The sequence below is a fragment of the Rousettus aegyptiacus genome, unplaced genomic scaffold (genome assembly GCF_014176215.1).
Source record: "Rousettus aegyptiacus isolate mRouAeg1 unplaced genomic scaffold, mRouAeg1.p scaffold_m13_p_3, whole genome shotgun sequence".
In the NCBI taxonomy this organism is placed as follows: domain Eukaryota; kingdom Metazoa; phylum Chordata; class Mammalia; order Chiroptera; family Pteropodidae; genus Rousettus; species Rousettus aegyptiacus.
The window spans coordinates 126,832,817-126,848,630 of NW_023416306.1; the positions used below are offsets into that span (position 1 = coordinate 126,832,817).

The 15,814-nt window shown below is 39.7% G+C and overlaps 1 protein-coding gene across 2 annotated transcripts; it reads left to right on the forward strand.

The window, feature by feature from the left end:
• The first annotated feature begins 6,864 nt into the window (after positions 1-6,864).
• POLR2M (RNA polymerase II subunit M) lies at positions 6,865-14,657 on the forward strand. 2 transcript variants are annotated; one of them, XM_016160450.2, is made up of 5 exons: positions 6,872-7,101; positions 8,154-8,231; positions 8,880-9,527; positions 12,204-12,408; positions 14,264-14,657. In XM_016160450.2, exons 1-5 carry the CDS (start codon positions 6,989-6,991, stop codon positions 14,408-14,410), a joined length of 1,191 nt encoding a protein of 396 aa, XP_016015936.2. In that variant the 5' UTR covers positions 6,872-6,988; the 3' UTR covers positions 14,411-14,657. The 2 variants fall into 2 exon arrangements, with proteins under 2 accessions (XP_016015937.2, XP_016015936.2); XM_016160451.2 differs by lacking the exon at positions 8,154-8,231 and having other exon boundaries at positions 6,865-7,101.
• Positions 14,658-15,814: the final 1,157 nt, after the last annotated feature.

The window sequence follows — 15,814 nt, forward strand, 5'->3', positions numbered from 1 at the left end:
CCTGATGGTCTGAGGTGGAGCTGAGGGGGTGATGCTAACACTGGGGAGCAGCTGCAAATACAGATGAAGCTTCCCACTGCTCACCTTCTGCTGAGCAGCCCAGTTCCTAACAGGCCACCGACTGTAACAGTCCACAGTCCTGGGGATTGGTGACCCCTAAACTCACTGTCGTAATGCTCTCTCTAGTCTACTCTTCCTCTCCAATTGCTCAAAATCCTTTCCATTTTTTCCCTTTCCTTCCTATAAAATCTTACTCTTTTAATGTAAGTCATCACCTCAGCTAGGTTTTTGCGAAAAAGTCATTTGGAACAAATTCACACTCGTGTGTAAACGACTGATAGACCACAACCCTTCTAGAAGGATTTATGGTCTCAAAGTAATATCCTTATTAACCAAATTATCTTATGGGTGAAATTTTAGCCAATATGTCAAAGGGAACTGAAATAAGTCAAGGGGAGGGGAAGATATTTTAAATCTTGTTCAAGATTCCATCTCCTAAACTGAGAGGAGGGGCCTCAATGTAATATCTATAGAGTTTGTACCAAAGTGAGAACATGTGATCTTTCAAGGACTTTTTTTTTTTCTGGTTTGTGAGTTTATTCATATGAAAAGTCATAGAAAGATGTTAATCAAATATAATTAGTCAATATCTAACCAAAAATATTCATTAAATTTGCTAAATAAAAAGTAAAATTACATGAAATTTTAGAGTGTCAAACATCTAATAATAAACATCTTCTCCCACACTGTCAAAAAGATCAAAAAACACTGTGGTGGCCTGAAATGGGAGATTTGTCACCAATAATCCTCAACCATGTGAAAGTCTAAAGAGAAAAAAATTCCTTCAACTTGAACCTTATTTGGCTGGAATTTTCTCACCAGAGTCTTCCTATTTTTTTTTTCCATGGGCAACTGCCCTCTTGATTAATCCCATTTCCCTCTGTCTTAGTTTTTCCAAGCAGCTGAGCAAACAAAGATGCAGGCAGCCATTTTAATGTGCTTCCTCCCTCCAGCCCTCTGGGATAGGCCGTCTGTTCATCCTGTTCAGAAACCAACAGCCTGAATGTGCTTGGAGAAAGCAGTAAGGGTCTTCTGTCAGGATTAATTTTAATATCCCACAGTCTGTCACCTGGGAACCACAGATCCGGTAAATGGCTTTAAATTACTATTTGCTGATAAAGAGGGCGATATGAGCTGAAAATTTGGTCCCTCATTTCAAACGGTTTGGATAACTAATGCAAGAATTTACTTTTAGTGTGGAGTACATGCTTTTTACAGACTAAACCCTTGGGTAGCTGAGGAAAACCTTTTGTTGCAATGGGATCACAGTGAAATACAAAGAGGGGAAATCTGACGTTTTGTACAAGTATAGAATTTTAGAGCTGGAAGGGAAATTAAGAATTGATCTGTGAATTCCTCAGCACAAAGCTTCTTCTGAAGCCTTCTGTTTCTGATTTCTGTGCAGAAATGTTATTCCTCTTACTGCCCCTTCCACTTCTTATGTCCCCCTCTGTACCACCAGTTCCTTTCTCTTTCCTTTTTTCACTCTGTTTCTCTCATACCCAGTTCCAACTGCCTGTTTTACCTCCTTTACTTTCTCTTTCCTAACTTACCAGGTCCCTGTCGGTTATTTGTGACGTTCTGCACTGAGGAATAGACAGAAAAGGCAGCAGGGCAAGGTTGGCTCATAGATGTAGGGGTCAGGAGGTCCTAGCACTTGTCCCTCCCTCTGTGAAGTGAGGATAGTCCCCACTATCCTGTCCATCTGAGAAAGCAGTTTGGGGAATGACTGGAAAAGGAGATTTAGTAAATGGTACACAGATGTCAGCTATTATTATTTAATAAACTCTTAAGCTTACTAGCCTTTATTAATTTTTCATTAGCTATAGCTGCTATGGTTTGTTTGAAAGTTCAGCAAGTTCTATTCCCAAATGGATGCTTCAAAAAAAAAAAAAAAACAGGAAAGAAAATAGATTTCCTTTGAATTTGTTTATGACCCTAGGTTTCCTTCTCTTCTCTATGTGCCCAACACATAGCAGGGCCAGACCAAAAGCCAGCCTTCGCTCTCCTCAGTCAGCTCTGTCACCGTGAAGTCCAGGCATCAATCTAGCCTTGATTTTCCTAACAGATTAGTGCTATCAGACTCTCTATTAGTCAGGGTTCTTCAAAGAAAAAGATCCAATAGGATCCAATAGGATCCAATAGGATGTGTGTGTGTGTGGGGGGGGGATTAGGTAAGCCAATTTCTTAAAATGCATCTCTCATTTTAAGGAATTGGTTCATGTGCTTATCAGTGCAGGTTAGGCCAGTGGTCTGGAGACGCAGGGAAGAACCACTGTTGCAGCTCAAGTCTGAAGACTGTCTGCTGGCAGAATTCCCTTTATCCAGGGGGGGGTCACTCTTTGGCGTGGGGGATTAGATGAGACTCACCCACATTATGGAGGGCAATCTGCTTTACTCAGAGTCCATTGATTTGAATGTTGTTCTCGGCCAAAAAATACCTTCACAGAAACATCTAGAATGATGTTTGTTTGACCAAATATCTGCACACTGTGACGTAGGCAAGCCGATACATAGAATTAACCATCACAGGCTCCTTTGTTGGTAATCATTGTTCCTAATGAACTTGTCTGGTTTAATATCTGCCTATCCTCTCCTTTAAAATCTTTCTTGTAACTAACCTCCCGCTAACCATTATTTTGCTGCCCAAGTTCCTGCCCTGTGGCAGGAATCAGGTTAAATTTTTCATTTACACTTGCTTCACATGCCACTGCCTCTGTGACCACACACCACTGCCACTAAGGTCAATTCTAGGCAGAAAGACTAGGCACACTTCTGCATGGCCCCCTACAGTACCTCAGCACCCCGACCCTCCAGTGATCTCAACATGGAGGCAAGATCTCTGTATGCTGAGAGACCCAACAAGTGTGGAATCGAACCCTTCTGGTCCTCACAACATTGGTGTTGGTGTTTCCAACATTAGAGTTCCAAGTGAAGAAAGCCAAATTAGATTCTTTTTTTAAAAAATAGAAAAGAAGCTGACAGCAGTTAGAGGAAAAGGGCAGCTTAGGTTATAGGTAGGGAGATCTTGTAGGAGCTATTATAGTAGTTCACTCAAGGACTTCGACGAAGGCAAGAATCAACAATGGGTGAATAAGGAAGTGCTGAAAGGGTGGCAGGCGAGTGTACAGAGAAGGTGTTTCGGCTACAGGATTTCGTGATCAGTTGAGTCGAGGGAAAAAGAATAGTCAGGTATGAATACCTCGTTTCTGACTTGGGCAACTAGATGGATGGTATTGCCATTACACAGTGACAATTTTTAAAATGGAAAAGTGGGTTGAGGGAGGAAAATATAAGTATAGTTTTCGACAAGTTTAACCTAAGAAATATTTGGGACATCCAGGTGGTAAGGTCCTTACCCTGACTCTAATTCTAACCCCAGAACAAAAACTCCAGAGTTGAAAATCCTGGAGGGATTGGTAATATGGAATTTGTGGTAAGGAGGAAGTGGCCGACAGGGTCATATGCAGCAAGGAGGAGAAAGACTAAAATCTGCCTGTTAGGGTTTGGCAACCAGGAGAGGGTTTATGGCACTAGTGAGAGTGGTGAAGATGTGCAGTCAGAGAGTGTAGATGAGTCTTTGAGAAAGCTAACCTCTGAAAAAAGAAAAGAGATTGGAAATTAGAGGAGCACTTTTAGCAGCTTTATTGGGGGTATAACATGCTATATACTGGACATATTTTAATTGTACAGTGTAGTAGGTTGTGACTTACCAAATGAATACATCTACATAACCATTACTTCAGTCAAGATAATGAATGTATCCATCACTCCCCAAAGTTTTCTCCTTCCCCTTTGTAATCCCTCTAGCCTCTCCCTGCCACCCCACACCATTAGACAATCATTGATCTGCTTTCAGTCACTATAGATTAGTTTTAATTTTTAGAATTTTATATAAATGGAATCATACAGTATGTACTCTCTTTTTCCTGGCTTTGTTTCAGTATAATTGAGATTCATTGAAATTATTGCATATATGATTGTATTCAATTGTGTGGACATTCCACAATTTGTTTATCCATTTACCTAGAGATGAACATTGGGTTGTTTCCAGTTTGTTGCTATTACAGATAAAGCTGCTATCGACATTTATGTACAAGTCTTCGTAGGGACATACTTTCATTTCTCTTGAGTAAATATCTAGCATAGAAATGCCTTGGTTATAAGGCAAGTTTTAAGAAACTGCCGAGCTGTTTTCAAAAGTGGCTGTGCTATTTTACAGTCTCATTAGCCACGTATAAGAGTTCCAGTTGCTCCACATCCTTTCAAACACTTGAATGGTCAGTCTTTATAAGGTCTTTATTTCAGACATTCTGATAGTTGTGTGGTATATCATTGTGTTTTTAATTTTCATTTTCCTAATGGATAATAACATTGGTTACCTTTCAGGTACTTATATTTCATCTGTACATTTTCTTTGGTGAAATGTCTGTTCAAATCTTTTATAACCCAATCTTGAACTGACATTCCAACGCTTTTATCATTTGTTTTCACTTTTGCCATATTCTAATTGTTGAAAATGAGTCAGTAAGTCCAGCCCGCATTAAATGGGAGGGGATTACACGAGGGCAGGACCTTTGGGGGCCATACTAAAGGCTGCCTATGACAGATGGCTACCCATTTCTCTTGGAATAAAATTTAAACTCCATATCCTGGTCTACAAAGTCCTAAAGAATCCAGCATTGCCTTTTTGTTATTTGGGCATGCTGAGCTCTCTCTCCTTGTAGAGTCTTAGCATTCATTCTTCTCTCTACTTGGGATACTTTTATGTCAGATTTTCTCATGGCGAATTGCTTCTTGTCATTTAGGCCTCAACTTATAAATTACCTCCTAAAAAAAAAAAAATCCTCAATTACCCCAAACAATTAAGATAGCCTCTCAATCACTTCTTATCACATCACCTGATTTAATTCTTTATGTGGCACTTAGTACTATCTGATAAAATGCAAGTTTCATTGTGGCAGGAAACTTGTCTCATTCACCATTGTATCTCCAAAGTCTAGAACTAGACAGTTTGTACACAGGGGTTATTAGGAATTCAGATATTTATTATGATATCTTGAAGTCCTAGCTTTATCATGTAAAAGAATCTATACCATACCACTGAAAATATCTTCAAAGTAATAATGGTTAATACCTATATAAAAAGCTTAAGATTTGTATATACAAATGGGAGATTTCATTAAGAAGAGGAATATGGAGGAAAGGCAGAGAGAAAATTATGAGGGAGATTTCACTAATTAGTACCTGCTATATGCATCAGAGACAGAAAGTACGAACATGACTCTAACAGAATTCCTGACTTTACACGTTTGTTAAACAGGAAAAAGAAATCACCATGCATAACACAATTAGAGAAGCATAATATGCTTCATATAGTGAGGTTCTAACTCTAAGCACTGAAGTTATGCTTAAAAGAGAGCAAGTTGGGTTAGAATAATCTAAGAAGGCTCAGGGAGAAGGCAAGATGTAAGCTAAGATTTATAAGTGGGCTAGAGGGAAAGGGACAGCCTTCCGCAAGAGGAAAAGAGCTGGGGGCTAAATTCTCAGGCTTGACAGAAAGGCATTCTTGCCCTGAAGACACCTGTGGTCCAGAATCAGAAGGGGTTCACTACAATGGGGGGGGGAGGGGGGGCCTCCAGCTGCAGCCCAGGGAGAGATGAGGGAGGCTGTTGGGGGAGTTTGCCAGGGGACAACTACTCAAGGGCCTAACTCAAGTATTTATTTAGCTAGTTCTGGAGCAGGTTATTGAAGTCCTTGAAAGCAGAGTGTATGTTGACCATTCTGATACATTAGTTAATCTGATCAGAATGGACTGAATTAGGAGGACACAGAAGTGGCTTCAACTATGCTCCCTGGAGTGGCTTCAGATTTTATCTCGTTTCTGATTAGGAGGGAATTGCTTGTGTTTGTTATAGCCCCTTACACAGGACTGAGAAAATTAAAATTTTCCATGTCAAAGAAGGAGGAGGCAGTGTTGGAAGTTATGGGGGTGATGCTTATTACGCTGCTTTCCTCTTCTCAGAAGCCTTAAAAAAACTTTTCAAAAGTTTAGAACATTTGGAAATAAGCATAAAGTGAAGAAAAAGATTTTCAGATTGGCATCGTAGAAAGAGCAGATGGGTATTTGAATTTGAAACTCGGTGTTGTCACTTCCTAGTTTTGTGTGCTGGGAGTATTTACTTCAGTTTTTGTGCCTCTGATTTTCTATGCGCAAAATCTGAAATTGTGAAAGAGAGGTTCAGAATCCAGACACCAAATGTCTTGCAATGCCTGAGGCTGTGCCACAAATGAAGAAAAGTCCGGCTCCAAAAACCATACAGTCCCATTAAGAAACGCTGATGGTCTCTAAAAATCCTTCCAACTTTAACATTCGAGGACTTCATTCGAAGCCTTCACCAAAGACTAGGGACTACCAAGCCCCGTCCTGCACATTCCCCCAACTCACCATCGGTTAATTCATCACTCAGGTTTCGACTTACATTTCACTTCTCGGAGATACCTTCCCTGGTGCCCACACTGATACTACTATTGTTTTATTATTACTTGGTGAATGTCTGCCCCCTCCACCACTCCATAAACTCTATAACGGCAGGGGCTGCGGCTATCCGTTGGGGTCATGGTGGCACTCAGTAAATACTTTCTGAATCAACAGGTGAAGAGCTGAAGAACAGGAAAACGGCATACAACAGGAACCACTTCCCAGCGAGGGCGTGACGTCACGTCCCGTAACTTCCGCTCCTTGTCCGTGTTTGTTTCCGGTGTTTCAATAAAGCTCGATTCGGCTAGAAGAAAACCTGTTCTTCCGGGAAAATGGCGACTCCCGCTCGTGCCTCGGAATCCCTGCCGGCCGCGGATCCGGCCCTAGGAGCTGGGGCTGCCGAGGAAGCCGAGTTCCCTTCGCCTCGACAGCCGCAGCCCTCGCAAAATGTCCTCGCTGCTCCGCGGCTTCGAGCCCCAAGCTCCCGAGGACTTGGGGCAGCGGAGTTTGGCGGAGCTGCGGGAGATGTTGAAGCGCCAGGAGAGACTTTTGCGCAACGAGTAAGCTTGGGTCCCGCCGAATCGCCGCCAGGTTCATTGGATTCGGGCTCCCCGGAACCCATCTGTCCCTTCTTCCACTCCCTTCCCTGGAAGGTGACCTTGCCTCAGAAAGTCCCGTTCCAGTCTCGCGGGCGAGCGGACGGCCTACAGCCGCGAAGCCGATCGCGCGTCCCGGCCTGGCACGTACTCCCTGGGTGTCTCATGCGTGGACCGACAGCTTAGCGTATTAGCTGTTCATTAGCTCCTCTTTGGTTTTAGTTACTTAACCACTGTGTCCGTTCCCTGAAGGATCTGTACTTAAATCTTTTTGTTGCCCACCTCTTTCCCAAATCGTGCCCAAAACACGTTGTCAGTTTCACCCCATCCCCCCACCCCCCGGTCCTATTTTTAGAGGAACACGGATATAGAAAAAGTGGGATATAAAGAATGGTATATTAAGTACCATTCGGTTCACCGATCTAATAGATTTTAGCAGTGGAACAATATAATGAAAGTGACTTTTTTATCTATCTATCTATCTATCTATCTATCTATCTATTTATTTATTTATTTATTTATTTATTTATTTAAGGGACCCTTATTTAACAGCTTGGCACAGGATGCTTTAAAGGAATAACAGGCAGAAAACAGTAGGAGGATATTTTTAGAGAAGTTCCCAACAAGAAAGTTGTAAGAAAGTGAACCAGAAAAGTAGTTGTGGAGTCGGGAACACTACATCAGGTTTGGAATGATTTGAATAGGTAGTTGACAGAAATGGTTGAGGTTTGCAGCCTGTATGGAGAACCAATAATAACGATAGGAAAATTGGGAGGAGAGAGAGGAATAGATCTCAAGTTGATTTTACTTAGGGCGTGTTGAGTTGATAGGAGAGTTCATTTATCTAGTTAAAAGTTGGAGAAGTGGTCATGAGACTTAAGAAAGAGGGGAAGCCTGGGAAAATATAGGGATTTCAACTGGAGGGGATGTTAATAGTTGAAATGGGAATGAATGTCAGAGAAATAATAGAGGGCCTGACATGTAACCTTACCTCCTCATTTATTGTATGGCTAAAGAAAGGGGAATCAGAAAATGAACTCTGTCACTCAGCAAAAGGAACAAAGGATCACTTGGAGTTTTCCTAGTAGACAAAGGTATTTTGACTTTGTGCGAATGAATTTTTAATTTATAGCAGCAAATTAGCTTTTTGGTCTCAGGACCTCTTTCTGCTTTGAAGACTTATTGAATATCCCAGAGAGCTTTTGTTTTATGTGTGTGATAGCTATGGACATTTGTCAGTGTAGTAGGAATTACAAGTGAGAAATTTTTAAAACACAGGATACAAGTTCACACATTCTGTTAGCCAGCAGAGCATTGATAATCACATATCCTGTGCCCTCTGATAACTCCAATGTGCCCATGTGAGAAAATGAGAGTGAAAATGGCAAATTATGTTTTAGTATAATAAAAATACTTTTGACCTTCCACACCCATTCACTACCTTCCCTCCCTGGGAAGGTCTTGGAGATTATGCTGACTTGGAATGTCTTATGTCTTATATGAATATTACATACTTAAAATACTTTTGCTGAAATTCTAATTAGATGAGGCAAATGAAGCCTAGTGTCTGTTCTTTTTGGAGTATTTGGACAATTACTGTCTTATTTCATTCCTGTTTTGAGGCAGTTGGAAATCATATTTTTGAGTTAAAGATCAGTTTTTCCCCCTTTTAAGATAATGTGTCTTAATCTTGGGTTTAAAAACATGGCTCTAATGTATACATGTTCTTTTCCATTTGACAGAAAATTCATTTGCAAATTGCCCGACAAAGGTAAAAAGATCTTGGACTGTGTTGCCAAACTGAAAGCTGCCATTGCAGAACGCGAAGATGTTAGAGGAAAAAGTGAACTGTTTCATCCTGTTAGTTTAGATTGTAAGCTAAGGCAAAAAGCAATTGCAGTTGTTGACGTGGACACAGATAAGGTCCAGTATTCTGACCAGATACTTGATACTTCATCACTAGTTCCTGGCTGTTTCTCTGTAGATAACATTACGTCATCTAAAGCAACCTCACAACAACGGGGACTTGTACATTCTACTCACAAAGGTGATGAAGAAGCTCCAGAAGTTGAATACACAGTGAACAAGTGCCCAGCTTCCAGCAGCAGAGCCAGTGCACTTTCTTCATCTGAAGCTAGTGAGCGTCTCCCTCAGCATCAGGTGTCAAGTCAAGCAGAAGATAATTCTAGCAGCTCTGACAACATGTTTATTGATAGGTTACAAAGGATCACAATTGCAGACCCAGGTGAACACCACTCAGAAGAAAACAGAAGTACTGAGAACTTGATAGGCCTTTGTAGTGGGACACAGAAGAAGCCTCACTACATGGAAGTGCTAGATATGCGAGCCAAAAACCCAGTACCCCCACCACGTAAATTTAAAACCAATGTGTAAGTACCATCAGAAACAGGCCAGTCACAAGAGCATGATATTTGTTAAAGCATGTGGCTTTGTGGGAGAACTACTCGGAGTTAGGAATGAGCATATTGTGGAAACAATGAGGCCAGCCTGACTGGAGTGGAGGACTCATGTTGAAAATACTTTAATATTTTAGCCAAATAATTGAAAAAGTTTTAAATAGCAGATGGAGTATTAAGTTTCAGGATAGTCAATATTTCATAATAAACAGAATTTATTATGACCTTTTTTTTTCCAGAACCATTTCTGGTGTACAGCTCTGTTAGTGTCGAGTTGATTGAGAAGGGAAGGTTTTGCTGGTGAGACATTCAGTTAAAAGAACGTATGTGGAGCTGATATGAGAAGAAATGGCAGGCATAAATTTTATTGTGGAGAGTGTTTTTGCGATGGGGGACCATGTGGGTTTTATATATGTCAGAGAACACTAGTGGCATTTTGTCACATGTGTGATTCAATAAGTTAAATTATTTTTATATAAGTTAAGCATAGGTGTATGATTGTATTTAATGTAACGTATTAAATTTGGAGTTTTGTTCTTAGTTGTGAACTACCCCTTTGATTAGACTGTCAGCTAAGGAAAAAGCAATTGCAGGAGTTGATAGACTTGCTCAGCAAAAAATATTTGTGTGCTCACAAGATGTAATCAGCAGATGCTGTGATGACACGTAAGTAAAGATTCTGCTCCTCAAAGAATTTAGAATCTAGATGAGGACCCAAGGCTAATACACTTGGAAGAACATTAAACTATATAATAAACTCAGGCAAAAGGGGGCTGAGAAGGAGTTAAAAAAACTGAAAACAGATTGGGGCAAGAGGATCAAACTAGCCCGGCTTCTTAGTTCCTTTCCATGTTTCGTTTCTGATATCTCCAATAAAAGGTAGCTCTTTAAAGAGAATAGACTGTTACTTATATGCAAATGTAACATTTAAATCAGGAAGTAGCAACTAGTACCTGCCTAGATTTACATGGATGTCAAACATCAAATATGAAGTTGAACCCCTTCTTCCTTTGAAAAACTGAAAACTTCTCTTCAAGAATAACTTAAAACCAGTTTTATTATGATAGAGACTTTTACAGTTTAATCCTACCCCACCATTCAATATTTTTTAACCTCAAAACATTTTATTCTAAGAAAATGATTATATTACATTAATGTTTAATTAGGAATAAAAAGTAATCCTTAAGTAACCTTTTAGTCTTGCTTGCAGTGAGGTATGTTTCTTCACTACTGGGAAGACAGAAAACCAGTGCATCATCTAGTTAGTAAATACAACAGAGAATACCCTGATCCCAATTTTGTATTGTGGGTAAGGGAATAAAATGGCTCCCAAGGATGAAGGAAGTTGAAGAGAAAGAGCTTGTTGGAAAAGATCAGGAAATGCTGGGCCTTGACGGGCAGTAGGCCATGGCTGGTGGAGATTGAGGGTTCCAAGCTGGAACAGCAGCTTGGAGGTTGGAAAGTGGGGTAAAGTATTGTTCTTTGGCTCTTTTTTGCTCTTTGGCCTCCTTCTATGTGGTCTTCTGGCTCCATTACTACCTGGATGCTGGAGGCTGTCTCTCATCTATGTCTAGCCCAGGTCTTCCTAGAACTTCAGACTTGCATGGCCAGTTACCTGTGAAACATAACCATGTGGGTGTCTGTGGTACCTCAGGTTTATCATAACTTTCTTCCATGTTCCTTAAGTTAGTAGTGCCACCTCCTTGTCCCACCTTGCCCTCCAAGGTGTCTTTTCTTCACCTCCGTATCTGCTAGCCACGAAGACCTGACCTACATAATGTATTTCCTTGACCTTTATCTCTAATCATTCATCTTCTCTGCTAAGAGAAGGCTGCAGTACCTCTATTGGGCTATTACTTTGGTATGTTCTGGCCTCTAGTCTTAACTCTACCAGTCTGTCTCCTCCACTGCTGCCAGAGTGAAATCTGTAAAATGCAAATCTGAACCTGTTACACATAGAATGGAACTCTACTTTGTGGTCTGGATCCAGCCTGTTTCCTAGGCTTATTTTGCTGCTTTGTCTGTACTATCTGCCTCCTGTACTTCCTGTGTGCTACAGCCATGTGCCCCTCAGTCCCTGCTGGGAGGACCCTCTCCTCTCATTTACATGGTGAGCACTTTTTTCAAGACTCCTCAGATTTCACTCTTTTGAAGCTTTTCCCTACCTGTCATGAGCACTGGCCATTTCCTTTATGTTCCTGTGCACCATATATGGATGGTTCTTGTGTATCATAATACCTGTGGTATTATATTGTACTGAAACTGTTGACATATATTTATCTCCATTGGACAGTAAGCTCCTAAGCAATTGTTTTTTTGAATGAGAAAATGAAAAGAGAGCTTTGGTTCAAGTATAATGTTTAAAGACAGAAGGAAAAGGCAAAAAGCCTATCTCCCTATACCTTGTTATCTGTTAGAGCAATAAATTGTCTATTTAGTCTTCCAAAAGGTGCTAATTTAAATACTTTTTTTGAAGTCAATATATTAAAAAAATATTTTACCTACCTATGTAAATATTGGTAAACTGCCAACTGTGACCTTTGTAGAAGAATTAACTGCTAAGGTTAAAGGCCACTTGTGTTTGTGAATGTTGTATGTCTATGAAAAGAAAATAGTCCCATGGTGTAACATAAGTGTTCCCTCCTTCAGGTTACCTGCAGAACAAAGTGATCCATCTAGTCATCAGCAAAGGAGAGTGTCCCCTGTTTCCGCAGAGGAAAGGCGGTGCAGGGATAAGAAGCATCTTGATGATATCACGGCAGCTCGGCTTCTACCACTTCACCATCTGCCCACACAGCTACTCTCCATAGAAGACTCTTTGGCACTTCAGAAACAGCAGAAACAGAGTTATGAGGTATTTAAGAGTATTAATTGTTTCTTTTCTGTATATTGGTTGGTGCTTACATAAGTCAGAATTCACTCCACATAGTTCAAGCAGGACTGAATTTAACAGAAGGGGTTAGGTGCTAGAGAAATGGTTTGTTCAAGCCATTAGCTCTCAGACGCGTGCCTTTAGTTTTCGGAGTCTTTCCTGCTAGAGCTGCGGGAAACAGCTGGAGATGATCAAAGCTGCCTGTAATGTCAAACGTATTTGCCAAGAAATGTGAGAAGACTACTGTAAAATTTCACATCTCTTAAAGCCCATGCTATTAGTATAGCAGTAATATTGCTTCTGTCTTCCACCTTGTAAAACCCACGTGAGAACTACTCTGGTGGAATCTAACCAAGAATCCTACAAAGAAAATCAAAGAAATGTGGTTTCCGGCTTCTTGCAAGACAGGGGAGAGCATGAAAGGGATGAGGGAACAGTGTTGTATTGCCAACACATATTTGGACACTAAGCTTAAAAGCTTAATCTGTAGGCCCTTGCGAAGGTATAAAAATCCCTATTATGTTTAACCACATTGTATTAAAGTTTTGCAGTATGCTGTGTGTTGTCTGATACTTTAGTATATAGTAGGAGTACTTTTAGTGACTTCAGTTTGCATAGCACTTTCTTCAAATATCTATGTGTTCTGCATAGAACTTTAAACACGTATAGTGGCAATTTGTGTACAGAATAACAAGATGGTAGAAAAGAAGTGTGAGAACCGTAGTGAGAAAAAAGACTCTGATAGTAATAATTTGAGCCTCTAGGAAAACAGCAACCTAATGTCCTCATACTGCTTAGCTAGATTTTAATCAAGTACTATAAACCAGTTAATATAAAACCAGGCTGTTATTCTGCCACAGCTTTTCATAAAAGCTCAATTGGTGTGGATTGGGATTTTTAAGGCACTCCTTTTTAAAGCCATTTTTCTTTCTCTCAGTGCATTAAAATGATTGCCTACTTACAACTACAGCATTGAGGAATTGCTTTTTAAATTGTTTATATAAACTTAAATGCCCATCTTAAGACATTTTTAGGTTGAATTACACCCTTCAGTTGGCAGTCGGCTTTCATGGCAGAGTAGTAGTGGTCACTCCCACTTCAGTCCTACCCCTCCCTGCCACCCCAATATTCACAGCCCACGGGGAAGGACATAAAATAAGTTCAAGTGGTGTGACAGGAAGCATGTGAAAAGCGAAGAGCTGAATTGGGAATGAGCATTGCCACCTGCCATCACTCAGTGCTAATGTCCTCGGGTATATGTAAACACACATTGCCAGTGTCTGAAATTTACTTGGACTTTTTGTTACATAGTGATTTCCATGGCACTTTATTTGGAGAAAGATGGCCAGCTTTGCAGTATCAATTTCTTTATTTTCATTGTGGCATTGAAATGTTACTCTTAAGCCTAGAATCCATGATTAATCTAGGGAAGATGGTTCTGTCAGTTGGAGAATCTACATAGCATTAGTGATTTTTGACATTTGATAGCTCAGATTGTTCTTTAAGTTTGTATATACACATGGGTGTGCCCACATACTTAAAATTATGTGTGTGTTTATAACTGTTGTAGTGCTAAGCTGATTACTCAGTTTCTTATGTAGAGGTGGGACATTTCCATGCACTGTTTATTAATGGACATTGAAACTACAACTGTATCAGGCTAGTGGCTCTCACCAGCATGATGCTGTTGTGGTTTTGGTAGGCACAGCCATCAGTTTCATCATATTGCTATAGAAAGCACAACCCTTTCTGATTCTGTTTAAATGACTTGCCATTGAAAAACTGTAGGGAAACTATGTGAATGTGTAATTTTTTTGCTTTACATTTTATTTTAAAGGAGATGCAAGCCAAGCTCGCAGCACAAAAGTTAGCTGAAAGACTGAATATTAAAATGCAGAACTATAATCCAGAAGGAGAGACTTCAAGGAAATACCGAGAAGTGAGGGATGAAGATGATGATCAGTCCTCCGATGATGAATTCTGAAGACGGGCATTGGGATGAGCTCCTAACTCTCTGCCTGTTGAGATGTCATTATCTTCTATTAGACTTTCTAACAAGTATCAAGATCAGTGTCAGACATTGTTGAAGGAAAGAATTTTATAAAGTTACACAAAAGTAGCTATAAAAATAGCTCAGTGTGTCTTTCAGAAGATAACTTTCATGTGCTTGAAAAGGTTAATATTTGAATATTGTGTTTAGCCACATTGCATTAAAGTTTTGCAGTATGTCATATGTTGTCTGATGTTTTAGCATATAGTAGAGCACATTTTTTCCTCTGAGCCAAATGAAAGTGGGGAATTGTTTTTTTCCTTATTCTTACCTCTATCGAATAACATTACATGCCTTTTAGTGAAATATTTAGCTGTCCCAAATATCACCTGAAATGAATTAGGAAGATACAATTCCCTTTTTTTTTTTGAGTAATGAAGGAGGCAGTCTAAAGAATTTTATGCATGTTTGCATGGAGTTACTGAGGTATTGGATGTCAAATACCTAGGAAGACACTAAGACAATGCTTAAATGGCTGTTTCTTTTGTCTTCCCTTAGAAGAATGTTATCGTTCTTCTGATTATGAATAAGGTGTACAGTTGACTCCTGAGCAATGCAGATTAAGGGCGCCAAACCACACAGTTAAAATCATGTATATCTACGTACTTTAAGTTGATGGTGGAGAGTGGATGGTCTTTCAAAATGACCAGATTTGCCCAAGTAATGAAGTATAGGAAAATATAGGAAAGTCTAAGAGGACCGATTTGGGTGAAGGGAGCCGCTGTTCTTAGATTGACTTGACGAGTTCGTTGTTCTAGCAGATGATAGGTTCAGTTTGGTAAGAAAACCAATTTTTTTAAGTTATAATTTAATTGTTTTTAATATATTGCTCCCCCCCCCCCAAGAGACATATAGGCTGCAGAAACCTCAATCTCATACACACATACACAAGTTTATGTAACTTTAAAGGATTATATTGTTGTCTCAAGAAATAAACACTTAGGTTATCAAAGATTTTTTTATTTAATATGTTCTACCCTTTAAACAATGTTGAAAGGAAGAATAAAATGTCAATTAGAACAACTTCAAATACTAATGGTGATGTTTTACTGGTGCTTAACTTAAAAGAGACTTTTTGTAATTTGGAAACATTTAGGTCAGACGCACATGTGATAGGAAGGGCTCAGTTCTATGTTATGTCCTTCCAGGTGCAGCTACTGGCTTTATCACCCTATAGCCCCACAGAAAAGCAAATGGAAAACTATATTGAGATAACAGTCTCATTATTTTTAGTTTTTAAAATTAAAGTAAATGATTTCACAACATAACAAAATTATTTGATGTTCTTTATAGAATAAAATAATACCCATTATTTCTGGAAAGGTGGATAATGTGGAA

Coding starts and splice junctions, on each gene's coding strand:
- POLR2M (XM_016160450.2), top strand. CDS start 6,989: ATGTCCTCGCTGCTCCGCGGCTTCGAGCCCCAAGCTCCCGAGGACTTG. Junction 7,102..8,153: donor GAGAGACTTTTGCGCAACGA/GTAAGCTTGGGT, acceptor GTATGGCTAAAG/AAAGGGGAATCAGAAAATGA. Junction 12,409..14,263: donor AGCAGAAACAGAGTTATGAG/GTATTTAAGAGT, acceptor TTTATTTTAAAG/GAGATGCAAGCCAAGCTCGC.